This window comes from Epithele typhae (assembly GCF_022376455.1).
Source record: "Epithele typhae strain CBS 203.58 chromosome Unknown BXZ73scaffold_56, whole genome shotgun sequence".
Classification (NCBI taxonomy): domain Eukaryota; kingdom Fungi; phylum Basidiomycota; class Agaricomycetes; order Polyporales; family Epitheliaceae; genus Epithele; species Epithele typhae.
The window spans coordinates 64,683-92,127 of NW_025954247.1; the positions used below are offsets into that span (position 1 = coordinate 64,683).

The following is a 27,445-nucleotide window of genomic DNA, read 5'->3' on the forward strand; positions in this document are numbered from 1 at the left end:
CCCCAAATTTGTTCTTGACATCTCTTCTAATTTCTCGTTGTTCTGCGGAACCTGGTCTTTCCATGTGTATCCTCTTCATCAGAATGTTTGCTTCTCTGGGACACAACTGGGACATGATTTATTCGACTGCGGACATCTCGTGTCCTTGCTCACCAATTTAGCATTGTCTCGGCCTTTCACGTTCCGTCTCATGTTTACAATGGACTTAAGGCGTGCTTCTCTGTACATTAGGTGCGCATTTCATCTCCCCCTCGCGTGTATTGAAGCGACCCTGTTCCCAAACAGCGAGACGGTCAGTGAGTAGTTCATCGCAGCGCCGGGTCGTTTGGGCACCACAGCCCTGCTCGTCCGACGCCCGGCGTGTTGTCCATACTCGCGGCGCCGACGCACCTGGGTATTCCAAGGTACACTGGTGACCCCCTCTCATGGCGAATGTCTAGCCCGCGTCGAGCTAGCTGCTATCTCGCTTGCACTACACATGTCAAAGATCAGCGCGTTTCTTCCGACCCTCCCATGCGGCCCAACACCTGGCTCACGGGCTTTGAAGCGCTCTCAGCCCGCCTAGCCCCCTGCGAGCCAACGACCAAGTCCCGCTGCATCGCGATTCTTGTCGCCGACGGCTTTGACCGCGCGCAAGTCAACGGCGTCCGCACCACACCGCTCAAGGCCGGAATAGCGAAGCGTGGGCGATGGCGAGAGCAAGGGCCATCCCGCGGACCACCACCGTTACGAGTGAATCACCCGCCTCCGCCTCTTCCTCCTCCTATTCGACGCGCTCGTAGTCACGCGCGGCACGGCGAACGCGCGGCGCACGGGGCACGGGGCACGGGCGAGGGCAGTGAGCAGGTTGCGAATACGAAAGTTAAGTCAAGGTATATACATCCTTGGGAAGACGTACTACAGTCGGTGTTAGCGACGACGAAGAGTCTGTGGTCTGGCAAAATTTGCTTATGATGATTTCTTGCTAATTGTCGTGGTTCGATGCGGCGGCGCCGCAGTGGCGTCCCGCTTTGGCCTCCGTTCGGTCGCCAGACTGCATGGGCGCGTGTGCGCGCGTGCGCGCCTACTGGACTTCCCCTGCGACCGCCATCATCCCCTCAGCGCGATGTGCCACTCACGCTCGCGGGTGATCCATCAAGACATGGTGAGTTCCTCCCTTTGCTCTAAGCATCTCGTTCACAGTGCCCACATTTCTATCGACATTGATGTGGCTTTTAACAACTTCTCGCAGACCATCATTGTCTCGTCGCCCTCATGACCGCCACTCTGCGCCCGGTACGTTCAACTTCCCACCTCCACAAAGCCAACATGACCACCCACTCCCTGCGTTTTCGCCTCCTCGTACCCACCACAAGTCACGATGTTTTTTCCTCAACCGCGCGAGCTTGGTGCGCCTCCAGAACGCAATCAAGCTTGAAGTCATGGTGCTTAAGCGCTTATGGCCACGGCCACCCTCCGCGCGCGGTGTGAAATTCCTCTTTTGCCTCTTCTCCTCCCCTTCACGCTGATTCCTCAGCCTCGCCGGCAGTGTAAACGTTGCTCCGTGTGCTCTTACATCAGTCCCGAGTGACTCCACTTGTAATCGGGGATGTAAGGAAATGTGGTGGAGGTGTTGCGGCAGCCACTCAGTGGGAGTGCGGTGTACAGGTACGTCTTCAGAACTTCCACACAGGCTGGCAGGTGAGCAGGATGTCAGGACACCGCACGGTTGAGCCCGCGCCTCGTGGGCTTCTGCTGCTAGACCTGCGGGCGACCACTTCCGGCAGGTGTTGCTGAATGCGCGCGAAACGTCCACCCCGAGCACCAGCCCGTTTTGTAGCAGCAGCGGCTCGCCGGGTTGCGTTCCTTTCCCTTTTCCACCGAGATCAGTTCCGCACTGACCGCTCGTCCATAGCTGCCTTGACCAACTTGCAGTACTCACACATCGCTTGAGCGACCTCCCCACGCAAGCAGGGCGGTCTCGGTCCAAACCTCAGGCTCCTGCTCGTCGCACACCGCGACATGTCCATCTCGCCTGATTACGTCGTGCTCGTTGAGGACGAGGGCATCGCCCTCTGTGGGCTCTTCATCATCGACCCATAGGGGATCCTCAGGTGCGTTCGGCGGGGCCGGACAACTGAACCACCGCAATCGACAACGTCCCCGTCGGCCACTCGGTCGAGGAGATGATCCGGTTCGTAAACGTGTCCCAGTTCACCCAGGTGAGTTTCGCTTCCTCCACGTTCTCCGTGGCCACTCCCGCTGACCACTCCCTCCTCGCTTTCCCCTTCCCCGTTCACCACGCTTCCGAACGACGAGCATGTTGAGGAGTTCCCCACAAACTGGAGTGAGGAGGAAAGACGATGAAAACACGGCCATCCATGCTCACCGTCACGACCATCTCCCCGCGCCCCTCCACTGCGCCCCTCGCCGCGCTCGACCGGCCTTTCCGTGCTCTCCACACTGACTGCTCTATCACTGGGCGAGCACTATATATATTCGCATTTTCTACAGGCCGTTACTGACCACTCTCATGGCAGGGACGACCCTATGCATCACAGGAGTACTATGTCGATGTGCTCACTGCTGGTTGAGAGGCCTCAAGGACGCGCCCACATCGCTGACTGTGTAAGTCGTTTATTCTGCTCTTATGTCCATTGTATAGGATACCTGCTGTTTCGTATCTACCCACATGGATTACTATTGCACAATTGGATTGTACTCTCTGCGTAATATGTGATCCCCAGTGTGCGATGGAAGACCATAATGTTCTGCATGATGCTGTCATCCCCTCCGCTAAATCTGACGTTTTATCATGTAGCGCTATCATCTAATGCGCCGCAGATGACCGGTATATGGTCGCGCGCGCACTCAGAAATGATAGCCCTGTCCGCGAGAATCGATCATCATTTGATAGCGGAAGAAGCAGACGATAATACACTACAAGTTACTGCATTACTTGGATGCTCAGCTACCGTCTATTGTCTTCGCTATCACTAACTATCGTACGTTACGAATGCCCCCGTGCACTATCAGACGCTACCGTTTCCGCGCCTACTTTGCTGATGGACCCCATACTGGCTCCCCCGCCACTATTGAGTATGATATTATTGCCTGAGTGCTATTTGACTTCTTCTGGGCCTTAACAACGCGCGCGCCTTGCCTCGCGATTCGACGTGATCAGAGCGAGCCTCAAGGCCGGGTGCGCAATGAAATGCGAACCGTGACGCTTTGAAGGCTGGAAGGCGGTGGTACCGCCTCGACCGGCGCGACGGCTCGGCGGAACTGTGGCCTCGAGGCCACTTTCAGCTGCTCTTCGTACAGACTAGTCGATGGTCTAGACGCGATGCTGCACAGAACGTCTGTGGTCGCATACCCACTCTTTTCGGGGAGCAAACTTGATCGGCGGCGCGGTGGTCTGGGCAGTCGGACCATGCGCCGACGGGCCGAACACTTGCACGTGGCTGCCACGTTCGTTAATCCCGTGCCCCAAGGTGAGTACTAATGAAATCAATAAGCTTCCATTATAAAGGCCAGAAATCAGGGTAAGCCTGATCAATGTCCCACTTACATGACGTTGATAGTCTGTTGAACAGGCGCCGGCCAAGCTACCGGCTTGAAGCTGAAGGCCTGATCATTCGCTTTCGCCATTACGATTGCGACTCCCTCCGCCATCGTCTTCCCTGCCCCGCCTGCCCTCCCTCACGTCTTGAGATGCAGTAATGCTCTCACCATCTGCCTCGTCGTCTGCTGTCACCATCCCCATACCCGGCAAGTCCATCTTGAAGCGCCCTCCACCTCCGCAGCAGTCGTTCTTCTCGCTCGCGCGACTCTCCAAACTCCTCCCGACACAGGCCCAGCAGGGCGCCGCCGCAAACGATGAGTCCCGTCCGCTCAAGCGCGCTCACTTCATTCTCCCGGAGATGACCACGGTCTATCCCATCCTGGCGGCAAATCCCCCGTCAACCCCGACGTTGAAGGAAGAGAAGCGGTCCATTGAGGAGCGCGAGCTCGAGCGGCGGCGGCGGATCGTGCGCGGGAACAATGCCTCCACCGACTCGACGTTCGACGACGACTGGTGGAGCATGGACAAGGTCGAGGGCTTTTATCGGGAGTGTTGCATTGGCCGGGAGGAGGTGCCTGACCCCGCTATATCCATTGCTTTCAAGGTACGTGCGCCCGTCCGCTGTCCTCCGCGCATATAATGTGGCCGGGACCACATGCGAGCTTCCCTTCTCGTAATCGCCTGCGAGAATGAGAGCCTGTCATCAGGCGCATGGTGTATACAGTCCCATGCTCCCCACATTGCACCCCGCACCATATATTTCTCGAAGGAAGAGACCGTCACTGAAACCCTCGTCATGTCATGTAGCGCGGTGGGCGTATGTTCCCGCGAACGGTGGACTTGTCCGGTATCCAACTGAACGTTGGCACCGCCGCAGTTCTGTCGGACGTGTTGACGATCGAGTGGGGACTGCGCAAGCTAGTGTTCAAGGAGTGTGACCTTGATGAACTGGTGAGCAGACTCCTTGCATTTGCAGATGCGCCGCCGTGTTCATGCACATGCAGGTCCTCAAACCGATACTCCATGCCCTTCTGATTCCCAACACTCTGACGTTCTTGTCAGTAGCGTCGAACCGACGCATGAAGATTCCGGCCTTCCGGCTCATCGGAGCATATGCGACGAAAGTACGTCGTGCTGTCCTCTCAGTCAGCGTAATGGCACACAAATGCTTTACAGGCCAAGTCCCTGCAGTTCTTGGATCTATCGCAAAATGCGCTGGAGAAGAAGTCCATCGAGTACATCGTGGTGGCGTTGCCCGACGCCCCTACCCCAGGCATCATCTCGTTGCGGCTGGATGACTGCCAGCTCAAACCGCAAGCCCTTGATACTCTTGGTGAGTCTAAAAAGTTACGACTCCAGAGCTGGAACTCATCTACCGCATAGCGCACGCTGTGCGGAAATCGTCATTGCGGAACATATCACTGAGGCACAACCGGATCAGCGCAACAGGCGCGGTCGCTATTGCTCTCATGATCAAGGACTACCCCGATCGTTTCCCCGCCGCAGGAGACGGCTCAACACCTCCATCCCCGGCGACATCCACGACGAATCTCCCCGGGTTCTTATCACCTCCCTCTACCCCGGTCACCCCCACAAGACCGCAGCTTTCCCTCCCTATATCCAACACCCCGGTTGCGCCACCACCCAAGGCAGGCCCTGTCCTTCCTCCACCCCGCCACCCTTCCGCCTCTCCACAAACCACATACACCCCCTACATTCCCCGATCCAAGCGGGGTGCGTCGGTGGGGGCACCCACTCCAGGACATACGAACCCTTTGGCATCAAATGGTAGGCCGGTGCCCATCATCGCGTCTTCTGCCCAGGGAGGTGTCATTGCTCGCCACCCTCCGCCTCCACCGCGGATCGCGCAGGCGAATAGTAATGGAAGGAGCGCCGAAGGCCCCAGCAAGCACGCTCCGAGTGCCGCACTGCTGGAGCAAGTCCGCGCTTTGGATAACCTCCCGCGGTTAGGCGCACTACAAACGTTGGATCTCAAGGGCAATGACATCAGGAATGGCGTCAGTTACATCGCGCAGGTTCTCAAGCGTAATCGCACACTCAAGGTGCTGAACTTGAGTGAGAACAAGCTTGATGTTCAGGGTCTTGTGGCCATTGCAGAAGCTCTGGTGAGTGTTGATCCTTTGCGTTCTCGTGACATATCTCTGAGTCCTGGGTAGAAATACAACTCCTGTTTGGAGACCCTTGATCTGAGCAAGAACCCCTGTTGTGGGCCTGGTCTGGAAGGCGTACGTACCTCCTTCTGTGACTGCTTCTGGTGTTGACGCTACTACGTAGATCCAATCCCTACGGACTGCATTCACGCTCAATAGCGCTCTGAAACGGCTATTCCTGTCTTCAACAGGAATGACTTCTGCGGGCGCCATCGCTCTCGCGGAGTTCCTTCCGGAGTCGACTTCGTTGTTGCACTTGGATTTGACCATGAATGGCATCGACATAGCTGGCGTCATGGCTCTGAGTTCCGGACTGAAGGCGAATCATGTGATGCGCTGCTTGGATCTCAACATCCCTCCCAGCGATGAAGAAATGGCTCGGTGAGTATAGATTATATGATACGTTGTTGCGCTTCTCACTCCTCCCTAGCATGTGCCGTGATATCCTCGAGTCTTGCGTTCGGAATACAGAAGAGGCCGAGAAGGCTTCCCAGAGTGGATCGAGCGGCAGAGGCGAGGCTAAAGGCCTCTGGGGCATGATTGAGCAGAGCGAGTTAGCGAAATCCATTCGGAAGGACGACAAGAAAAAGGTCGATGAGCACCTTGGCGTCTCCCCTCCTCGTTTCCTGGACCCGTCAACTGACATCCTCGCTTCCACGGAACAGACCGAGTCCGATTTCGTCATGCAGGTCCACGCGCGCAAGAAGGAGCTCGAAGACTTGCTCAGCCGCACACCTTCATGTTCGTTGTCGTTGTCACCCGCTTCAAGGCACGACGAAGAGCTGGTGGGCTCGACGAGGGAGATGATGAAGCGGCTGGTCTCAACCATCGAGATGACGGCGGACCCGTCGCAACTAGAGTCGCTGCTCACCCTCAACGACGAGCTTATGACACTTGTTGTGCGGCTGGAGCAGACGCCCAAGCGGTTGAACCCGCATGGTCTGAGCTTGGACATCAGCGGCGCGGCCACCAATGGGCATGCAAGCCACACACCAGAAGGCAGCAGCTCGTCATCACTTGATGCCCCGGAACCGGAAGACGACGAAGACGACGAGCCGATCACGCCGCGCGTGGACAAGGGCAAAGGCCGCGCTGAGCCGGAGCCGGAGCCAGTGGAGAGCATTCTCAGCCCGACCTTCCTCATCACTGAGTCTGACGATGAAGACGGCGAGCATCCTGCTGTTGTGTCAGAAACTGAGGAGGTTGAGGATGGTGTCTCGCCTCAGGATTTGTAAGTGTCGTTGCCCATCTTCAGATTGTCCCTCACTGAATACTGGCACAGGTCGCGCTTACTCGTCGAGGAAGAGGGCGAAGTGTTCCGGAAGGGTGCTGTATTGCTGACAGAAGAAGAGATGGAAGGAGAGTACGCGGGTGAGGAGCTTCGGAAAGAGGTACGTACCTTATATCTTCTTGGGTGCATATCTTCATCATGATATCATCATGGACAGCTCCTTGAGGCTATGGTGGAGCGCCCTCCTCCAAGACTGGTCGATGAGTTCGCAGAAGACGCAATCCCTGCAGACATTCCTCTTCCTCAGACGCCGACGGAAAGCCCCAAGCCCGCGCCGAGGCCGTACATCCGCCGCATGCGCTCGTCGTCGTCGACACTCTCGGTCAGCAGTACTGGCAGCCAAGGAACGCCGACAGCGTCCCCCATCGAGCGCACGCAGAGCATGCCCACCCCTGCGACTGGGAGTCCCGTGTTGACTTCCGCAGTTATACCGTTTGGCAGGAGAGCGTCCCAGAGCTCCATCGCGGAGGCTGATGAGCCTGCACCATGAGTTATCAAGGCACGTGCGCGCTTTCGCAATCTCTGTGACCAAGCCTCACATTGCATTGCAGAACACATTCACGACATCCTAACTCGGGGCTGCCTTTTGGTGCCCTCGGTGAACGTTATGGTATCTTATATCAGTGATCTACGACGTTTCGCTCTCAGTCACCTCGCTCTTGCATAGGCCATGCAGTCCCCACGATATCACCGACACTATATCATAGACCTGTTTTCTGTCTCTTTCATCAGGAGCACATTAGTACTGGCTGGCGATCGACGTCGAGCGTTACATGGTCATATATTCTGGACATAGCCATTAATCTATAGCATGCTAGCTCTCGCGAACAATGACCGTTGTCCATCGGTGGCCGTTCCATCCTCTCCGAATACATCAGACATGAGTACTTGCCCTGGCATCGCGAAAATCGTCTCGCCTCATCCAGTGCTCTTGAGACGGACATACCGTGCCGGCTCGCACCTGCGGCGCCCCCCACATTCGCGTTCCTGCGAGACGTCCCCGGTTTCCATTCAATGTGCGGCGCGCGAAACGACGCGTGTAATCGCCCCGCCCGAGCCCCGATAGCCCGGACGGCCTTCTGTTCAGAGCCTGGCAGCGGCGCCCACGACGCACGGGCCAGGCAGAGCTAGGGCCTTGAGGCCGCCTGACCCCGAACCACCACCACCACCCTACACGATGCCCCCGCGCAAGATGTCGACCTCCGAGCCCTCCGAGCCGACGCGGCGGTCGTCGCGCATCTCCGCGCAGCCCAAGACCGCCGAGCCTGCGCCCAAGGCCCCGGCGAAGGAGAAGCGGCCTTCGAAGAAGCGGGCCGCCGAGGACGCGGCGGACAGCGGCGAGGGCGACGCTGCGGACGACGGGGACGCACCGGCGGTGAAGAAGGTTGGTTTTTGTTGTGCGGTCTTTGAGTGCATACGTGAGGGAGCTGACTTTGCGAGGGGCAGACGAGGGGCAAGGAGGCGATTGCGGCTGAGGACGCAGGTGGGGGTTTCGCGCTTTTTTCGGGACGCGAGTTCGCGATTTTTGACGGGGGTCGTCGTTTTGTAGGACCTGCTCTCGAGCCGATCAGCGTGGGCGACGTGTTACCTTCGTACACGCTGAAAACCGAGAAGGACGAGGACGTCGACGTTGCGACTCTGGCCGCTGAGAAGGGCGTCGTGTTCTTCCTCGTCCCCAAGGCCGATACCCGTAAGTGTTCTTCCTTCAAGTGTTTCTCTAGGGGTATTTCCTAACATTTATGACGTTTGTTTCTGCAGCTGGGTGCACTCAACAGGCTTGCGGGTTCCGGGATATATATCCTGACTTCACCGCGGTCGACTACGAGGTATACTGCTTGAGTGCGGACAAACCCGAGGCTCAGACCAAATGGCAGACCAAGGTGCTTATCACTCGCTTCGCTATCTGCAATGCGAGTTTTCGTGATCTGATCTCGACTGCCTCGCACAGAAACATCTCCCATACCCGCTCTTGTCTGACCCCAAGCGTGTGCTGATATCCGCTTTGGGCGCGGGCGAGGGGGGCAGAACCAAGCGGAGCCATTTCATCTTCGAGAAAGGTGGGAAGCTCCTGGAGAAGAAAATGCCTGTGAAGCCTGCCGATAGGTGCGTTATCAGGGTGCATGCAGCAGGTGGTCGTATGCTGATCATTCCACCAGCCCGAAGCTTGCTCTGGAGTTCATTCAGAGCTTGGGGGCATAGCACCTCCCTCGCTTCTAGCGAGCTGCTCTCGTGTCGGAGTGTGATGCTGTCTAAATGTTATCTGCTGATGTAGCACTGTTGTCGAGCTATCTTGGTTGCTTTCGATATGTGTAATATCGTGTGTTCACTATCACTTTATCTGCCATTCGACTCCTCTTCCGTCACCCAACGGCTGAATTGCGACCGCAAGAGTGATTTTAGCAGGCTTTCAAGGCTCTAAATTTTTCTTGGGGGGCCGGCATGGGCCATGCTGAAACCCATATTGTGTGTTTGGGCCCGCTCCGCTGCGAGCACACCGTTTCGGCAGCCTTCTCCGCCAAGCGGAACAAGCGAGACGCCCATCCCTGCCCCTGCGCTGCGGCGTCATCGCGTCCACTGTCTTGTTTCGTGCCCGCAGTGCACAGGCCGCGGTGTGGTCTGACTCCTCCTAACCCACCCATCCACCTTGCTACCTCTCTCGCCCACCCTTCCTGCGTTCCACTATGCCCGCCCAATCCACGCTATCCAACGACGACAAGACGAAGGTGAAGTCGGCAGTGAACTCACCAGCGAACAAGATCTTCACCGCCGCGCTCGCGCGCATCTACTACGCCTACCCGAAGCCGGAAGAGTGGTCCTATTCGGGCCTCCAGGGCGCCCTTGCGTTCGTGCGCGACACCCAGGGCGTCTTCTACCTCAAGCTCGTCGACCTCGCCGGGACGAGGGGGATTATCTGGGAGCACGAGTTATACGAGGGCTTCGAGTACTTCCAGGACCGGCCGTTCTTCCATTCGTTCTCTGGAGATGTGAGTGGCTCACTGACGTGACATGTCTCTTGGTGTGCTGATGGGCGTGTGGCTGCAGGATTGCATGGTTGGGGTTGTGTTCTCAGACGACAGCGAGGCGAAGACGTTTTACAAGAAGGTTACTACGAAGAAGACTGGTCCTAGTAAGTTCAAACGTCACGGATATGCGAGTGGTTTCTGACGGCTGTATCAATGCAGCCAAATCCAAGTCGGGCACCCAGAAGAAGAAGACGAAGCCGGCCAAGGGGGGCAAGATCGACAAGTCGATGATTTCAGGACCTGCAGCCGGTTCCTTCAAGCACGTTGCGCACATGGGGTACGATGCAGACAAGGGCTTCACCTCAACCAACGTAGATCCGTCGTGGGATGCGTTCCTTGTCAATCTCGAAGGCCACGGAGTGACGAGGGACATCCTGGAGCAGAACATGGGCTTCATCAAAGACTTCGTACGTGAAGCGCAACAGAAGGGGCCGGATCCCAACGCGAAGAAGAAAGCTCCTCCTCCCCCAGCTCCCCGTCGAAACGTTGCGCCACATGCAGCGGCGAAACCACCTTCACCTCCTCCCACACCTCCATCGAGAACTCCGGGACGTGTCGTCCATCCTCCCGCACACGCTACCCCGTCGCCCCCGGCTTCGCCGCCGCCGCCGCCGCTGCCGCCCTCAAGGGGACCCCCCACGCGCCCGAAGACTGGACCACCACCTCCTCCGCAACCTCCTTCTCGACCTGTAGTTGCCCCTCCGCCTCCTCCGCCTGGTAGGCCGTCTGCTGCTCATCCACCCCCTCCCCCACCTCCGCCTCCCCCATCCACGAGCAATGCTCCACCTCCTCCGCCTCCGCCTCCTCCACCCCCTCCCACTGGTGGGGCACCACCACCTCCTCCGCCGCCGCCGCCGCCGCCGCCTCCTCCGCCGCCTATGGGAGGAGCCCCTCCGCCTCCGCCTCCGCCACCTCCTCCCGCAGGGGGCGGTTCAAGCGCGCGCGCAGAGTCGCCTCCTCAGGACGGACACGGTGCCCTCCTGGCATCCATCCAGGGTGCAGGCGTGCACTTGCTCAAGAAGCGCGACAGCGACTCGGCCCCTCCGCCGCGAGCCGCACCCGAACCTGCGGCGGCCGCTCCAGCGAGCGCAGGTGGGGATCTTACCGCGGCGCTCGCGGCGGCGCTGCTGGACCGCAACAAGCGGATGGGAGACAGTGACGAAGAGGATGACGACGACGAAGAGTGGGACTGAGCGCGGCTGCGCTTGGCGGAGGAGACTAGTAGCGCGGCTGAGATTGCGCGAGGCGGACGGAGATTGCGGTGTGAGCAGCGGTGATGCTAGCTGATGCGGGGACGAGCTCGAGGGTTCTCCGCGAACAATGACGCACCCACGACGCATCGCAATGTGTATCGTATGTTTCTTGATTATATTCATCGCCAGAGCCTCGAAGCAGTGCAGTTCGCGGGTGCCTGGAAGTGTGCGACGGTCCCGCACAGGCTCGCGCTCGCGCACTCGGAGGAAACGAAACAGCGCGGGCCAGGGCTAATGCAATGCACACTGGCCCGCGGCGCGCTGTGGTACCGGAGGCAGATAAGGCGAGCGGTGTGGACCGCTGCCGGATTTGGCTCATTGAGCGCGCGTCTGGCGATTGCCGAGAGATCGTTGGGCGACCTGCATCGCTGCTGGGCGGGGCACCGCCGTCTTCTTCCCCGCTCCTCATAACCCGCCCCCTCCGCTCGTTCGTCCCGCACCCAACCCCTGCACACGATGGCCGACCAACTTGTGAGTCCTCGCGGCCGCTCACCCATGCCCGCTCCCGCTCCTGACGACCGCCCTCGCTGCCCCTGTGCGCTGATACCGGATCGTGCTCTCTCATTGTAGTCTGAGGGTGAGTGCTTGTGGACGCGCCCCGCCCCCGTGCTCCCGTCTGACTTCTTTTGTTCCCCCTTCCGCAGAGCAGATCTCTGGTACGCAGATCCCACATGCGCTGAGCCGCCCTCGCAGCGGCAGAGCTGACCCTTGCGCCCTTTGCGCCCCCAGAGTTCAAGGAGGCGTTCTCCCTCTTCGACAAGGGTGAGTCTGCGCGTCCATCAGCCATCGACTGCGCCCGCCCCCCTCCCCCTCGAGCCCCGCGCACCCTCTGCCCAGCGGGCGCCTTGTGCGGCTCACATCTGTTATCGCGCCTTGCGCTCGCGATGGGCCCATCCCGTGACCGTCTAACGCGGCTTCTCGGTCCTCCCGCTTCTCGCGCTGTCGGTCTGTCTGGGCCTCTGGAGCTGACGCACGTTCCCGCAGACGGCGATGGCACGATCACCACCAAGGAGCTCGGCACGGTGATGCGTTCGCTGGGCCAGAACCCGACCGAGGCGGAGCTGCAGGACATGATCAACGAGGTCGACGCGGACGGCAACGGCACGATCGACTTCCCCGAGTTCCTGACGATGATGGCGCGCAAGATGCGCGACACGGACTCGGAGGAAGAGATCAAGGAGGCGTTCAAGGTCTTCGACAAGGACGGCAACGGCTACATCTCCGCCGCTGAGCTCCGGCACGTCATGACCAACCTCGGTGCGTGCAACAACGGGGTGCCGGTGGAGGATGTGCGGGGCTGACGCTGACGGGACCGCTTTGGGGACGCAGGCGAGAAGCTCTCGGACAACGAGGTCGACGAGATGATTCGTGAAGCTGATGTAGACGGCGACGGCCAGATCAACTACGAGGGTCAGTCGTTGTCTTCTCTTGTTGCGTGCATTGTACTGACGGTCATCTGCGGCGTTGTCTTGCAGAGTTCGTGAAGGTACGAGCCTATCGGATCATCACCGCTTTCTTTAGCCCCCATCGATCGTCTGACATGTTCGTCACAGATGATGCTCTCGAAGTAAATGCAAGTGCTGCATGTAGTTCTCATCGACTCCGTCGTTTGTATGGTATCTATATCATGAACGCTCTGTATACAAATAAGAGGGACGTTATTATCTATCGTCGCTCGGCCGATTTTCGGATGGTGACACAATGCCACACTGCGCGCAAGACATGCACAGTCAAAGGTCCGAGACAATGCAGCCCAGCGCGGCTGATGACGGAGGCCTGCAGCGCGGACCGCAGCGACGACGTCATGACTCGGAGTCGTCCCTGGCCACCACAGCCTCTCCCCGGACTCCTCTTCTCTCCGCACGCGCTGCTCCACCGCACCTGCTTCTTCTCGCGTGTATAAGAACCAGCCCTCTCGATGTCTGAGGAGGTCAGTACCCACTTACATCCTTCCCCGTTCAAAGCAACCCTCCCCTCACATACGCACATCATGTCGTCGATCGTCAACAAAATCAAGGAGAAGACCACGGGCAAGACGGAGTCCGAGCCCAAGCAGCAGCAGCCCACGAGCGAGGGCGAGCAGACGTTCTCCATCCAGCCCCACCCCGCTGTGAGTCCCGCTCGCGTGGATGCGCGCAGATAGACGCACGTGCGGTGCTCACGCCCGCATGCAGCAGACGAACGACCCGCGCGACCTCGAGGCGCCCCAGCCCGGAGGCGGGCTGAGCAGCAACCCCGAGTACGGGGCGTTCAAGGCGCGCGAGCCGCACGTCCCGTCCCCGCAGATCGCGAACAATCTCCCTCCCGCGGCGGTGAGTGGTTTGCTTGCTGCACCCATCGATGAGCTGTTGGCTTACACACGTCTGCGCAGAGCCGCGAGGAGATGCGCGCCCGGGCCGCGGAACTCAACCGCGAGTGAACATGCAGGAGGTCTAAATTCTTGTAGTCATTGTGCATTGAAGAAGCCCGGCCTGTATCATAAATCATGTACTGCATCATGTATCAGGATACTATCGCCCTGCAATTTCCATTAATCCTTGGATGTCCGGCTCGTCTTGGCTGACTCTGTGTGTCAGATGAATAACATTTGTGACCAATTGACGTTCCACGTTTACCCACATGATACCGGTCGCAAGTACTTTGTGGGCCAAGGATTGGATATGCAACCGGGTCTTTCGATTGACACAAACGGACGACGGAAATGACTATACGCAGAAACTGAGACAGGGACACGTGCGGCCAGGACAGTAGTAGGCTTCCGATTTTGCGAATGCTCGATGAACGTGTGCCGCGGCGCGCATCGCCGTGGCGCGACGTTACCGCGGTAGCGTTGCCCAGCTCAGCCGCGGGTCTGGGGGAGGGTCGGGGAGGACGAGCCGCTGGACGACGATGAAGAGCTCCCGCGAACGGGCGCTTCCGAGGAAGTCAGCTACGGGGGACGACTCTGAGCCTGGAGCGCTGATGTCGACGGGAGGAGGGGTTGTCGGAGTGCTTGGTGACAGTGTAGTGGATGGGGCAGCCGGAGGTATGTGACGCATCTGCTGTTGCTGGAGCGCTAGCTGCTGCTGGAGCTGCTGGAGTTGCTGCTGGAGCTGTTGGCGCTGCTGCTCGAACTCCCGCTGCTGCTGCTGGAGCTGCCGTTCGAACTCCTGCCGCTGCTGCTGGAGTCGCAGCTCGAACTCTTGCCGGAGCTCTTCCCTGAATTGTTGGGCTGCTGCTGCTGCTGCTGCTGCTGCTCGAGTGTCAGCTTGAAAGGGGCTGCCAGGATGAACTACTCATCAGCAGGGTTCATGTGCGAGCGGCGTCGAGTGGAGGCTTGCAAATGGGCAGTGAAGCGATGGGTGGAGGTAGATAACACGAAAGAGTTGGAGGATAGGGACTCGAAGAGTATGTGCGGCTGTCTTGTGAGTTTCTTGGACGGCTGTTGCGCATCCTGCGAGACTTGTGGGCGGCGTGACATCGATGTGGATCGCGTACGGACGGGGACCGACAGCGGTTGGGGATCTGGACGCACTGGCCGTGGAGGGACGAAAGGACGGTGGGGTTCAGGATTCGATAAGGGCTGCCTAGGGGAGACTAGAAACTTGAAAGCGCCAACTGCACGCACGGGCAGGCAAACCGTTGCGCCTCATGAGGCAACCTCAAGGCTGCCTCAAGCTCAAGGCCGTGTCCATCACGAGCCGGAGAATATCGTCCCGGGCGCCCATCCCGCTTCGCCACGGGTCACTGTGCAATTCTGAGTTCAAGATACTTAGGCGTTCAGTGTGTCGCAGGTGATGAAGGGCCTCGGGTCCCCGATCCCAATCATACACTCCCCTACGGCTCGTCCTCCAGGCGTCGAAGGGCCCTGGCATTGCGCATGGCCTCCGCACGGGCCCACTCGAGGTATTGGACGTGCTTGGGGTCTCGGAGTCCACGTCAGGGGAAGTGAGGCTAGAGTGCTGAACGTTGAACGCTGAACGGCATTGAAATATTGAAGTGGGGCTTTCAAGGCGCACGAGCCGCACATTCGGTCCCCAAAGATCGAGAACAACTAGTCCTTGAGTACTGTGAACCACCAAGCTGATTAACGTGTATTGATATACTTACAACTTATTTATATAGCACGTCCGATATGGTGTAGTGGCTAACATTATCGCCTCTCACGCGATAGCCCGGGGTTCGATTCCCCGTGTCGGAATTATATTCTGTGGTGTAATCTTTTTCTCATTTACTCAGTTGATACATACCAAGGAGGTTCCCATGTATGACTTTCGTTGACAATTACTGTGTAGGGACGGCTTGTGTGACCAGTCACTATAACGTTCCACGTGCTGGTGACGCGTACGTTTGCAGACGCCGGCAGTCGCGCGACGCGCGTTCCAGCCACAAGCCTCGTAGTCCGGGGAAGTGCTCACTGTTCTTTTCCTCTTCCCTCACGGTGCTGCTCTCTCACTTGTCTCCCGCTTGTTCCATCTTCGCGTCTACTCATCATGGTGATTGCTCATCAAGTTCTCTTCGCCATCTCAGTGCATTGATCCCCGTGTAGTCTATTATGGATTATAACGGTGGCTCCGTGATCGCCATGGTGGGCAAGGAGTGCGTCGCCATCGCCTGCGACCTGCGCCTAGGGAACCAGGCGCTGGGCATCGCGTCCGACTTTGAGAAGGTACGCACACTCACCCGCCGCTCCACGTCGCCTCTCTCACGCACCTTCGTCCTCATCTCGCGTAGATCTTCCAAATGACTGACCGGATATTCCTGGGCCTCCCCGGTCTCGCGACGGATGTAACAACACTGTACGTTCTCAATTTCTCTGTCTGTCCGTCCCGCGCCCTTCCCGCAATCCCCTGCTCAGACGTTCTCCGCGCGCAGGAAGGAGACGTTCCGCTTCCGGGTGAACATGTACACCATCAAAGAGGAGCGCGAGATCGAGCCGGAGACGTTCGCGCACATGGTCTCCTCCGCGCTCTACGAGCGCCGCTTCGGCCCGTACTTCATCGAGCCCGTCATGGCCGGGCTGCAGAAGCTGCCGTCGGGCGAGTACAAGCCGTACGTCGCTGGCGCGGACCTCATTGGGTGCCTCAACTTCGCCAAGGACTTCATCGTCGCCGGCACCGCGTCGACCAAGCTGTTCGGTGTCGCGGAAGGCCTGTGGGAGCCCGATCTGGAGCCGGAGGACCTGTTCGAGACGTGCGCGCAGACGCTGATGAACGCGGTCGACCGGGACGCGTACTCGGGCTGGGGGGCGGTCGTGTATGTTTTGTGAGTGTTCGCACTTTTTTTTGCTGCGTTGCGGATGGGAGATCGTGGGCTGCGGGGGACACGCGGCCTGCATGTCGTTTGCATGGGCATGGCGCTGACGCTGCGTCTGCAGGACCAAGGACAAAGTGATCAAGCGCACGCTCAAGGGCCGCATGGACTAGACTAATCGCACTCGCATGTATTGGTATCTGGTATTCACTCGCTTTCGCTCTCCCGTTCGTTCGTTCGGGCTCTCGCGTACCCAGGACCGTCCTGGGTGTGTTGATACTCCCAAAAGATTACAATGTAGGCTGTGGGAACCGGCCGGTGCGGGTACGACTACGTGTACAACAAGTTTATGCCTCTACTTGTCTCCCCTCTCTCGCGCCTGCGTGGGGTGTGGTATCAAAATCGTACACGGGAGGCTGCCCCTCAAGGACCCATCTCCACTCAAAAACCCGGGCCTGCCTCACCACTCACGTTTTTTCTCCTCCGATCTGGTAGTGCACTGTCCCGTCCTTGTCGACCGACAGAATCCCGGGCGGTGTCCGCGCTCGCGGCGTGCGCAGGTGCATCGGCGTTCCCCCCTCCGAGGACGCGGTCGCCGCGGCGGCCTCGAGGTCGAGCGCGAGCAGGTTCGGGTCCGTCACGATCCGGAGGTCGAGCCCCGCGTCGCGCGGCGCGCGGGAGCCACTCCTTGCTGGCCCGGTGGAGGACTCGCCACCGTCCCGGGGCTCGTGCGGGGAGCGCACTTCCCAGTTTTCATCGTCATTCCGCCTATTGGGGTCGTCACCCCCACCGTCGCCGTCGCCGTCGCCGTACCGGCTGCTCGTGTGGGTGGACTCGAACCCGAACCGCGGGTGGCGGTAGAGCGAGAGGTCGTCGGAGCGGACCCGGAACGAGGAGAGGTCGTCGGACTGGCCCCAGCTCGAGAAGTCGGACGCGGCGGAGAGCGGCGGGGGAACGGTCGAGAGCGGCGGGATCGCGGTCGAGAAGCGGACGGCCGTCGTGCGCGGGGTGGGGTCCGCGAAGCTGCGGAGGTTGAGGAGCGCGCGGGAGATGAGGATGCCGGCGATGCTGCGGGGCGTGCGTTAGATGGGACGGCGCGCGGAAGAGGTGGCGTCAGTGGGGCGCACGGGGTGTTGTAGTAGGCGGGAAGGTTGATTTCCTCACGCTGCGGAGGCAGGGAGTGGGGTGAGACGGAGAGAGAGAGGGGATGTGTGGAGAGGGCTGCTCACCCGTAGAGTGGAGGAGATTTGGGCGATGTTTATAGCAAGCAAAGCGCTGCGGAGAACCTCGTCAGGACCGTGCCGCGGCATGTGGGAACGCGACACTTACAGGAAATACAAAGTGCCTGTTGACAGTCGTACGAGATAAGCAGCCAGAACCCAATGATCTCGCAGGCGACGTCGCTCACCATCTCGCAGCACGAGTCCAGCCAGATTCGTGTGGTAGCCGAATGACATCGCGCTCCTCCTCCCCGCCGCGGTCTTCGCGAAGAGAAGGATGAGCGCTAGCATGTCGTACGCTATGTTTGCGGATTGCGCCGTCAACAACACTGCATCCGACAACCCTTCGTGGTGAGCACCTCTGGTGTTGAAGGTCGGCGGCACTTACGTTTATAGCCTATGTTTGGGTCGGTGCCCCCCGTTGAGCCGCACACCCCTGAAAATACTGAAGGGCGAGTGAAGGTGAAGCCATACTAGTGCGAACGTCAGGGAGTCGTACGAACGCCGTGCAGAAGTGGAGCGTACCAAACTCATAGCAGGTTGCACTAGACCGAGAATAAGGACGGGCAGAGCGGGTCGCCAGTCCCGGGCCCATGAAGCGTACACACGGAGTGTGGCGAAGACTGAAAAAAATGCTGTGGGTCGACCCGGACGCCTATACGCTCGAACAGAAAACAAGGACCCGTACTCACAAGTGACAACCAAAAAGGTGAAAATAAGGAACAACTGGTTTAAACGAATGTTGGCGGCACAGCTGCAAACTCAATCAGATTAGACATGTGATTGGTGCTGAAGACAGCATATAGTGCACCTCTGCGGTCTGGTCAGTTTCAAATTGCGCTATGGCTGTTCGTTACAGCCCACTCACCTCAACAGTATGGAATGAGCCCCGATTAAACGTTTCGGTGATGGCCAGGAAGAGATTGGAGTAGCGATTCAACAGAAACAGCACGCTGGATAGGCCCAGTGGTTTTCCCCATACAAAGTCGACCTCGCGGTCGAAGGTGATGATGTAGTCAAACACGTATAACACTGGGCAGTATATGCGCGTCAGTCGAGCGATGGCGGGACCCCAGCCTAGGACGCACCTCGAGAAGTCAGCCCGATGTACGAGGCCCGCGCCCTTGGGAGGACGAAACCAAACGCATTCAGCCTCTCCCTTGCTCCCACGACATCTAAAGAACGAACGAGCACTCACGAGATGTCATATTCCTGGACAAGGGCCGCCATCGCGGCCGCGGCGTGGGCGTTGTTTGCCTTCCTCATTGCTGCGCGACTCTTGCTCAGGGCGCAGGATGCGGTCGGACGAGAGGAGAGAGGGGAAACAAAGCAGGCGCAGCGCTGCTGGGCATCGAGCGGAGGTAAAGAGTCTGGAGTGCGGGAAACGTTCTCCGCCTCGACCTTCTTTATTATCTTATAGGTCCCGCGCTGCGAGAGGGGTGCCTGTACATTGCCGGACGCCGGTGTCTGCCGGGGAGGACGACGGCGAAGATGAGGAACGCGTGTGGCCGCCCGACGCCGACGAGGTGGTACGTACCTATCGGTGTTGCGAACTGGCGAGTTGGCTGGCCTGCGTGCGCGAACTTCCCTGCGACGGCTCACTAGCGACGGTCTGACGGCAATAGTTCGTTGAACGCGTGCGCGCGGGTGCGCGCGCATCGAGGTGGCGACGACTCACGCAAGGCTGGCGTTCAAAGTTCGCGGCCCACGCCGCCGCTGGGTAAACTCATGCGCGGGTCTTCGGAGTTCAAAAGCCTGACGGAGCAGACCTTCTCGCGCGAACGCCGCCGAGTCTCGAACTTCTGTAAGGCTCGGACGAGGGGGGCCGTACCCATAGTGATGAGAGGAGAGAATCAGACGCCCGGTGGTAGGTAGCCCACCTGATGCCAGATCGGCCTGCATCGTCGCCGCTACCCAAGGGCGGGCACTGAGCTTTTTGGACACATCTCCCAGGCTTTACGGGTTGTTGGTAATGTATTCGAGGGCGCATGAACTAGAAGCAAGAGCCTCGGGCCTCAGGAACCAGGCGGGTGGTGGGAGTCGTCGAGGAAGGGAGGATCAGGCGCCAGGCGCCAGCGTCGGCGATAGCTTAATGGCGCTTAGCTCCGAAGTTTATCATACTGATTCAGTCAACATCACGCTGCCTGACCACAAACTCTCGGACAAAGTCCTGACTAGATCATATGTAAAGCAACCCTCTGCGAGAGGCTGCTAGGCCCCTTCGGCAACGTCCCGACAACTCTCGGACCTCGTGCTTGACTAGAGGATGATGGGCACACAGCCAATGGAGACGAGTCCGCCCTGTAGCTCGGCGGTCAGCATCAGGCGGGCCAGAACAGCACAAGCCGACCTACTTGGCTGTTGTTCTCGCAGCACACCGTCGTCGCGCTGCACGAGCTCCCGGAACCGACGCCGATGACGGTGATGGGAGAGCAGTTGAGGCCGAGGAGGACGTCGACGCCCTCGACGACGATGCCGAGGAGCCCAAGCAGGGCAGTGCCTGCAGGCGAGGTAGCCTGTGATGTCGGGCGGGCGCCGGAGGTCAGTCGATGCATCCGATACGATTGTGAACGCATGCTTACGGCCGTGGTCGACTGGCAGCACTGGATGGGCCCGATCGTGCAGGAGCTGGTGGGCTCGGGCCCCTTCGCGGTCTCGGTGACCGTGACCGTGACCGTCGATGTCGCGGAGGTTGTCGGGGTGTTCCAGGGGGTGGCGATCGCAAGGGTGGTGAAGGTAGCGAGGGTGATGAGGGTGGCGGTCTTGAACATCATCTTGATCGACTGGAGTGCTGAGAGTCGCTAGGTAGACTGGAGAGGAGGCGGGAGAATGCTGCTCTGGGATCTGGGGGTCAGACAGTGCCCATGAGGTCGTTTATACCGCGAGGACGCACCTCAAGGACGCATCAACGTCGCCTCCTTAGGCGACAAGGCGCACAACGTCGCGCGCGGGGCCGCTCGGTTGAATACATGAATAGCGGTGACGCAGGCGGCGTTCAGTACTAGGACACAGAAGGCGGACGACGATTGGCTCTCGACTCCCTATGAATTTCTTTACGTTACGTCTGAACGTTCGTGTGTCTTCTGTCATTGCCTTGAATGTTGAATGTTGCTTGGAATGGGGGCGGTGACCGCGGTCCCATGTCACAATGCGGTGCCCGCGAATAGATCTGCCCGCACCGGGGCCGCGCGGAGATCAACGTGCCGCCGGAAGTTCGTCCGCCTGACAAGGCCGAACGAGTTGAATGCCCGAGTGACATCATCCTCAGGACTCGCGCTGTCAGATCAAGATCAAGCCAAATAGACAGACAGAGACAGAGGCCGGACGTACCAACAGCGGACGTCGGATAACGCTGTAACAGGTACACCGTCAAAACCTTGCGGATTGCGCGGCAAAAATGACGACATCGACATTGAGACCTCCACGGTATTTCGAGGGATGCTTGCGTCTATCATGCGCTGGGCGCTGGAAGTACAGAGGCTACCGGAGGAGGCGCGCGCGACGTCCTTGAGAACGACCGAAATGTATGGACGGTGGGGCCACAAGCACTGCCATATGCATGGTTTGTGTCTAGTTGACATCAATCCGAAACTGTGAGCTTATGTCAATCCACCGGATTTCCATGAGGGAACGTACGGACTCGGAGATCTATCACAGTACGAGTTCACGACCGTGGCGGATGCTTGCTAACCGCTGAGTACGTCTAATCTATAGCTACAGCCGTGCGCGCTGTGTGCTACGACCAGCGGCCGAGGCGAGAGACGAAGCTTGAAGGAACATCGTGGTCGGTGTGCAAGCGGCAAGCGCCTACCGGTCATGCCCAATCAAGCGAGGACACAGTGGCACGCGTGTTCCGGCGTTCTCCGATGCCATCTGTTCTCAGCCACCACCTCCCAGCGACTTCTGTCTATGGGCGACGCGGTGACCGTGCAGCCAATTCCCCCGTTCTTCGCGTGAAGGCAGCCCGAATCTAACCAGGTTTGCGATGTCTCACTCGCAGTGCCCGCGCCCGCACGACCCCGCAGGCTCTCGACAGCTGGGTCAACCGCTCGGGAATGGGTTTCCGTTCGCAGTCCTCCCTTCGCCTGTTCACACAGTATGTCAACCGCCTACTTACCGCCTCATGGCCTGCTCACCACCACGCTTCGTGCTCATTCAATTGAATCCCTGCAGTGGGAACTCCGCGGATCGGTCTCATCAAGCCACGTCGTGAGCTCTGCAGGCGGGGCAGCCCACTCAGCGCGCGCGCGGGACGTGGAGTCAATGTCAAGTTGTCGGATTGCACGTCGATGGCCAGATCACCGGGGAGCCTCCGGCTCTAGAATGGCGTTTAATGTCGGGCTCCTTGTTCGGGACCCTTCTCCCGCCCGAGATTGTCACCAAGTGGGCTCGTCGGGGGGACGAATTGCGTGCGCAGAATATGGGAGGAACTGCAGGCGACTCACACGGGCATCCCCGAGGCCGACGAGGTGCGGCGACCGTTTTGCTTCCCACGGCGCTGATGCCTGCAGGCTCGCGACTGTACTTAGCTGCTCCGAGCTTTCTCTTCTTCCAGCCAATGTCACATGTCTGCTCGTGCTTCGTTCATGTCGGCGGATGTGATGCACTGACGTCCGCGTTATGTCTGAGATCTGAGCTTCCGAACACGGTGGCCCGCTCCCGATATTCAAATATTCGCCATTGCCACTAGCGGGAGGCCCTGGTTATATATGCCGCCCCATATTTCACCGCTGACGCTCCTTCCCTGCAGCTTTGTCTCAGCGTGGTGCAGTTTGACGTTCTTCCTTGATATTTGATGCCATGGAGCACGCGCTGCCTTGTCTACTCGAACGGCTGAAGCGGGTATGTCATTCTCTTCTCAATTCCCCGCTGTCAACCAGCTCATCACTTCACTCCACGACTCCTCATACGCGTCGAATCATCTCCCGTGCGTTTCTTCTCCGGAAAGAAAACTCTCGCCTGCCAGAACGGGATACGATAATGCGGCAGCCAAGACCTGGAAGAGGCTTTAGTCTTGTTGATTCACTGAGGCGTTCCGGTTCGCCGAAAAGCACCTTCATAGCTCTGTTTCTTTAGAGATTGTCTCAGGGGAAGTACTATCACGTGGTTTCAGCTGTGGGTGTTCTCATCGAAAAGACGTGAAGAATGGCATCCTCCCGCTGACGCTCCAAGTTGAGCTCCAAAAGAAGCCTCCTCTCACGCCGGAACAGGCTTTCCGCGGGGTTCCCGGCCGAGCGAAGACGCGCCGAGAGGACTTGTCTGCGGTCGCTCCGTGTGCGAGCTGGCCTCGTCCTCTGCTACTACTCAACATCAGGACCCTCTCGCGACCCTCCAGTGCGTCGCTCTCGCCAGCCGTAGTAGCCGATAGGAGGAACAAGTGCGTACGAGTCATTCCGCCTTAAATGCTCAAACGTCGCTGACCTCCACCAACAGAAACAGCTAATCGCCTCGTCTCGCTGCCCTCTCGGCGTCGATGTGACGAGCCTTGCGAGCAATGCACGCCGCAAGCCGGAGGCCGATCTTCCGACCTCCTCTCCACCCACCACCTCTGCCGTACCGAGCAGCGTCGGCCTGCACCGCGATGGAGACCCTTCACCGTACGACGAGGCGGGCGTGAAGCGAGACGACGACGTATTAAAGGTGAGCGCGTCGCCCTCCAGTCGCCTCCCCAGTCCTCCGCATCGCATCCATCCGCGTCGACGCACTCTCACACCTCTCGCACTCCCGCTCAGCCCGAACATCATGGTCGCCCGCCTCTCTGCCGTCTTCTCCCTCGCTCTCGCCGTCGTCGGCTCCGCTGCGCTCATCGTCCCCCGCGTCGGCGAAGGGTCCTGCGACACCGGGGCGATCCAGTGTTGCCAGTCCACCCATGACGTGAGTAGCTTCCCGTCTTTGCGCAGACGATTCCCACCTGACGAGCCACGACAGGCGAAGGACCCCAGCGTGTCCATATTGCTTGGCCTGCTCAACGTCGTGGTAGACGGCCTCGACGGCCTCATCGGGCTCGGCTGCAGTCCGATCAACGTCATCGGTGTCGCGTCGGGCAACGCGTGCTCTGCGACGACGGTGTGCTGCCAGAACAACGCCTCCGTACGTGTCTGTCTCGTTCCCGCGCGATACGGCCCCTCGAGCTCACGCTGTTGCGCACACAGGGAAACCTCATCAACATCGGCTGCATCCCCATCATTCTCTGAAGGTCTTTCGGCCGCCGAGCAGCGCGCTGTGGGTTTCGAGCGGCCCCCTTTCGTCAGCGCATCGCTATACCTGTCGCTCTCTGTCGTCGTTACCAGTCTTTCTCGTGGTTCTCGTCAATCCAAGCATGGTTCTCGCGGTGAACCGCTATCATGTGCCTGCAACGAAGACTTGAAACCACCGCGGTGTCGTTGTAGAGACCACCCCCGCACAAGCCGCACAATTACACTCCTCAGAGCTCGACTAGGCGGGGCTCTTCTAAGCCGGAGAAAGCGTCGCGCCCGCTCTGAGCACAGCCGAGCCCCCGCGTGGTGGATGGAAGCCCATACCTCCCGGGGCCCGCCTGAGGCCTGACCGCCGCCCGCTCAAACGCAATCACCGTGAGCGACCCGCGAGCCTCGACGAGCCCAGGAAGCTCGTGCATACATACATAGCGCCTTTCACAGCCTGCGGGTGAGGTGTGCGGGGAAGCCCACAGAGCAGAACACCGAACTGCAGCCGCCAGAACCTTCTGCGCTGCCCGCCGCGGCGCGCAGCCGCCGTCGACTCGGGCCCTTTTCACCCCGGCCAACTCCGCGCGGGTTCTGGGAGACCCGTGCGCGGCGAAACGTGCATCGAGCTCGGTCAAGATCGCACTCGAGGGTCGCGATCCCACAGCGTCGAAACTATACGCGGCCATTTGCCATTCCGAGACCACAGAGGCAGGTATACACAGTGACTACTACAGCGGCGCGTTCCCTCCCCTGCCCCTTCCCGCGATCCGAAAAATATCCAGCGAGCACTCAAACATCAAACTACATAGCGTGGAGTAAGTTCCAAGAAAAGACTCCGACCAGGCACCCGAGAAGATCCAACGACGTGGAGCAGCGAAGACCGGCGTCAGCGCGGCCGCGGCGTGCAACCGCGGTGCGAACCTACGACCGACCCCCGTCGCCCCGTCCGACTCGTGGACGGGGACGCGCTTAGAGGATGATGGGGACGCAGCCGATGGAGATGAGCCGCCCTGCGAAAGAGAGAGAGAGAAGTAGTTCAGTTAGTCGGGAAGAGCGGCAGGAGAGGGGGGAAGGGAGACGCACGACGTTGTTGTTCTGGCAGCAGACGACGTTCGAGTTGCAGTTGCCGCCGCCGACGCCGATGACGGAGATCGGGGAGCAGTTGATGCCGAGGACGACGTCGACGCCCTGGACGACGATGCCGAGGAGGCCGAGGAGGAGCGAGCCCGAGGGCGAGTCGGCCTGTACATGTGCGCGAGGGTCAGCGTCGCGTCGGGCGGTGAGGGGAGGGAGAGGGGAGGAAGGAGGACTGACCGACTCGAGGGAGTTGCAGCACTGGACGTCCCCGGTGGAGCACGTCGAGCCCGTCGAGGCGGGCGGGGTCGCGGTGACGGTCACCGTCTTGGTGGGCTCACCTCCGGGCATGGCGGCCGCAAGGGTGGCGGAGAGACCGACGGCGACGGCGAGGCGGGTGAACATCATCTTTGCGGGGCGGTGGAGAGGGTGCGGTGAGCGAGGATGGGAGGGTTGGTTGCGGGGAGTAGCTTTGAACTGGAGGTTCGAGCTGAGGATGGAGAGGCCACAGGAGGGGGGTTATATACGCCTCGGGGCGCACCACATCGGCGCACTTCGAGGTTGGTTCGGCATCTGCTGGGCGCGAGCCAAACAACCACGCCTCCGTGCGCATCCCCCGCCCTGGTGGCGGTGAGAGCGCGGCGACCGGGAGGGAGCGGCGGACGAGTATTGAGCGGGCCGAAGCAGAGGCCAGGACGCCCGGCCGTACGCGACATACCCGGGAGGTGCTCGTCGCGCGCCTGGCGGCCGTGGGGCGTTCAGTACAATAATTTACACGCAAGGAGCATGCGTCCGCACCGGGGCTGGGCGATCACCAGTTCGCGCTGTGCGCACAAGTTGCCATGTCGGCACGTCCACGCTGGCGCCGGGCGTTGATGGTGGAGGAAGAAATGAAAGGAAGTCGACTGCCGCCCCTGGACGCGTCCAATGCGAGGCGTGGCCGGAGCCAATGGGGTGCGGGTTGGATCTGGAGTGTCATTGGTTGCAAGCCGAGGACGCGTGTGGATTGAAAGCCGGATTTCTCCACAACCTAGATGCGGGCGATGCCTCTGAGCTTGCTGATCCACGCCGCGGGATGCTAATGTTCACACATGACTATCGGGATACTAGTGAGCGAACGAGTTTGGGCAGTGTGGACGGGTGCACTCACCGACACCGCCCGAAGACGATCTAGTCCCCGGCTCGACCTCCCTCTCGCGCGTCCTCCGCGGGGCTCTCGTAAGAGCGGGGCTGGACGTGGGGGCGCGAGGCCTCGTCGAGATGGGCGGGCGCGTCCAACGATCAGCTTCGTCCACCGCGTCAAGCGGGTGCACTCCGCGGGCGCGAAGCGCGATGGGCCAGAAGCCACACGCGATGGTCCGTATGCATCTCAACCTTCTCGTGGGTCCGGCCAGGGCGGGGCGGGCCCGTCGGCAGTCAGAAAACGTACTCAGGCTGGATGAGGGTTGAAGGTGTAAATGCGACCGGCCGTGTTCGTCCGTCGACTTGGACGACGAGTGCTGATGGAGGTCAACTGTCCGACTGATCTTCGCGACGCCGCCGCGTCACCGTGGTGCACGGGCAGAAGTGCCGGTACCGTCGCCGCAGCCCGTCGCGGTGAAACCGCGCAAGTGAAGGTTTCGCCCCGTGCTCTGTATTCCGCACCACAAACCAGCCTGGACACAAGGGCGGCAGTGCCGTACGTGAGCGTACGTCAACGAACCGTGTATTCAAAGCTGAACGTTGAACGTGCTCACCCCCGTGTCGCAGGCCCCACAACGTGCGTGCAGGCACACACAGGCTAAACGCGCTCTACTTCCGCCGGTAGGAGTGCGCAGAGCCCGAGTGGAGGGAAGGAGAGGGAGAGGAGCCTTTGCGCGGCCAATGCCACGAGCCAAGAACTGCCGCGGTTGAGCAACGAGGGAGACCAGCAGGAAGTCCGCTCCGCCCGCACAGTCGCCGCAGAGCATGCGCCGGGTGGAGCGCGACGACATCGACTGTCGCCGCTGGTGCAAATTGACGAGGAGGGGGTGTGTGCCGCGCGAGGGAGTCCCGCGGCGGTTGCTCGACGCCGTGCTGAATCCTCCACCAGACGCCCTGAAGGCGCCCACCGCCAAGCCGGCAACATGGAAGCGCCCATTTAGGGGCTCGCGGGTTGATCCGTGAGGCTTTTAAGGTGGCTGCTCCCCATCCTTTTTTGGCCTGGCCTATTCTTCGACATTAGTACGGCAGACTTGGGTCGGCAACACACGGGCCTCGCCAGCTGACCGCGGCCCAACGCCCGTCGTGAGAAGAGACCGGGACATTGAGTGAGAGGCCGGACCCAGCGATCGCACGTTTCCGTCTTGCCGCGGGGCGTGGCTCTCGACCCCCGATATTCCAGACGCCCACCGTGCGGTTCCCCCCGGGGCCGATCCATCCGCGAGGTATTATGTGACGACTACGTACACGCACGGCGCCCAGCGACCTCCAT

At 59.9% G+C, this 27,445-nt stretch overlaps 11 protein-coding genes and 1 non-coding gene across 12 annotated transcripts; 9 read left to right on the plus strand and 3 right to left on the minus strand.

Moving 5' to 3' along the window:
• Window positions 1–513: 513 nt before the first annotated feature.
• On the plus strand, window positions 514–2,082 carry BXZ73DRAFT_104794 (uncharacterized protein; the record flags this gene model as incomplete). Its single annotated transcript, XM_048016021.1, has 2 exons — window positions 514–682; window positions 1,934–2,082. 2 exons carry the CDS (start codon window positions 514–516, stop codon window positions 2,080–2,082), a joined length of 318 nt encoding a protein of 105 aa, XP_047874328.1.
• A 1,619-nt stretch (window positions 2,083–3,701) lies between these two features.
• Window positions 3,702–7,496, plus strand: BXZ73DRAFT_52371 (RNI-like protein; the record flags this gene model as incomplete). Its single annotated transcript, XM_048020802.1, has 10 exons — window positions 3,702–4,148; window positions 4,352–4,495; window positions 4,549–4,668; window positions 4,721–4,877; window positions 4,928–5,670; window positions 5,722–5,790; window positions 5,840–6,096; window positions 6,146–6,946; window positions 6,998–7,106; window positions 7,164–7,496. 10 exons carry the CDS (start codon window positions 3,702–3,704, stop codon window positions 7,494–7,496), a joined length of 3,180 nt encoding a protein of 1,059 aa, XP_047874329.1.
• Window positions 7,497–8,183: 687 nt separating this feature from the next.
• On the plus strand, window positions 8,184–9,205 carry BXZ73DRAFT_92001 (AhpC-TSA-domain-containing protein; the record flags this gene model as incomplete). The annotated part of the gene is made up of 5 exons (XM_048026203.1): window positions 8,184–8,424; window positions 8,556–8,696; window positions 8,765–8,886; window positions 8,955–9,109; window positions 9,163–9,205. The coding sequence occupies 5 exons, from the start codon at window positions 8,184–8,186 to the stop codon at window positions 9,203–9,205; spliced, it is 702 nt and encodes a 233-aa protein (XP_047874330.1).
• A 482-nt stretch (window positions 9,206–9,687) lies between these two features.
• On the plus strand, window positions 9,688–11,222 carry BXZ73DRAFT_52318 (uncharacterized protein; the record flags this gene model as incomplete). The annotated part of the gene is made up of 4 exons (XM_048020788.1): window positions 9,688–9,990; window positions 10,049–10,133; window positions 10,189–10,506; window positions 10,915–11,222. 4 exons carry the CDS (start codon window positions 9,688–9,690, stop codon window positions 11,220–11,222), a joined length of 1,014 nt encoding a protein of 337 aa, XP_047874331.1.
• Window positions 11,223–11,738: 516 nt separating this feature from the next.
• BXZ73DRAFT_104798 (calmodulin) lies at window positions 11,739–12,853 on the plus strand (the record flags this gene model as incomplete). The annotated part of the gene is made up of 8 exons (XM_048016022.1): window positions 11,739–11,753; window positions 11,853–11,859; window positions 11,927–11,938; window positions 11,976–12,044; window positions 12,267–12,539; window positions 12,612–12,692; window positions 12,758–12,768; window positions 12,836–12,853. The coding sequence occupies 8 exons, from the start codon at window positions 11,739–11,741 to the stop codon at window positions 12,851–12,853; spliced, it is 486 nt and encodes a 161-aa protein (XP_047874332.1).
• A 419-nt stretch (window positions 12,854–13,272) lies between these two features.
• On the plus strand, window positions 13,273–13,701 carry BXZ73DRAFT_80219 (uncharacterized protein; the record flags this gene model as incomplete). Its single annotated transcript, XM_048023237.1, has 3 exons — window positions 13,273–13,392; window positions 13,457–13,594; window positions 13,654–13,701. The coding sequence occupies 3 exons, from the start codon at window positions 13,273–13,275 to the stop codon at window positions 13,699–13,701; spliced, it is 306 nt and encodes a 101-aa protein (XP_047874333.1).
• Window positions 13,702–15,390: 1,689 nt separating this feature from the next.
• Window positions 15,391–15,462, plus strand: BXZ73DRAFT_t166. Its single transcript has one exon. It is a non-coding gene; the product is annotated as a tRNA-Glu (tRNA).
• Window positions 15,463–15,754: 292 nt separating this feature from the next.
• Window positions 15,755–16,687, plus strand: BXZ73DRAFT_92004 (N-terminal nucleophile aminohydrolase; the record flags this gene model as incomplete). Its single annotated transcript, XM_048026204.1, has 5 exons — window positions 15,755–15,757; window positions 15,811–15,930; window positions 15,996–16,060; window positions 16,137–16,526; window positions 16,639–16,687. The coding sequence occupies 5 exons, from the start codon at window positions 15,755–15,757 to the stop codon at window positions 16,685–16,687; spliced, it is 627 nt and encodes a 208-aa protein (XP_047874334.1).
• Window positions 16,688–17,839: 1,152 nt separating this feature from the next.
• Window positions 17,840–18,764, minus strand: BXZ73DRAFT_52336 (uncharacterized protein; the record flags this gene model as incomplete). The annotated part of the gene is made up of 4 exons (XM_048020794.1): window positions 17,840–18,063; window positions 18,169–18,357; window positions 18,427–18,495; window positions 18,599–18,764. Coding segments are annotated over 4 exons (648 nt in total), but the record flags the coding sequence as incomplete, so codon positions are not given.
• Window positions 18,765–19,993: 1,229 nt separating this feature from the next.
• BXZ73DRAFT_80223 (fungal hydrophobin) lies at window positions 19,994–20,508 on the minus strand (the record flags this gene model as incomplete). Its single annotated transcript, XM_048023238.1, has 3 exons — window positions 19,994–20,035; window positions 20,089–20,250; window positions 20,317–20,508. 3 exons carry the CDS (start codon window positions 20,506–20,508, stop codon window positions 19,994–19,996), a joined length of 396 nt encoding a protein of 131 aa, XP_047874336.1.
• A 2,026-nt stretch (window positions 20,509–22,534) lies between these two features.
• On the plus strand, window positions 22,535–23,928 carry BXZ73DRAFT_104804 (fungal hydrophobin-domain-containing protein; the record flags this gene model as incomplete). The annotated part of the gene is made up of 4 exons (XM_048016023.1): window positions 22,535–22,576; window positions 23,168–23,608; window positions 23,663–23,824; window positions 23,887–23,928. 4 exons carry the CDS (start codon window positions 22,535–22,537, stop codon window positions 23,926–23,928), a joined length of 687 nt encoding a protein of 228 aa, XP_047874337.1.
• A 960-nt stretch (window positions 23,929–24,888) lies between these two features.
• On the minus strand, window positions 24,889–25,401 carry BXZ73DRAFT_104805 (fungal hydrophobin; the record flags this gene model as incomplete). Its single annotated transcript, XM_048016024.1, has 3 exons — window positions 24,889–24,929; window positions 24,999–25,161; window positions 25,234–25,401. The coding sequence occupies 3 exons, from the start codon at window positions 25,399–25,401 to the stop codon at window positions 24,889–24,891; spliced, it is 372 nt and encodes a 123-aa protein (XP_047874338.1).
• Between the last annotated feature and the right edge of the window lie 2,044 nt (window positions 25,402–27,445).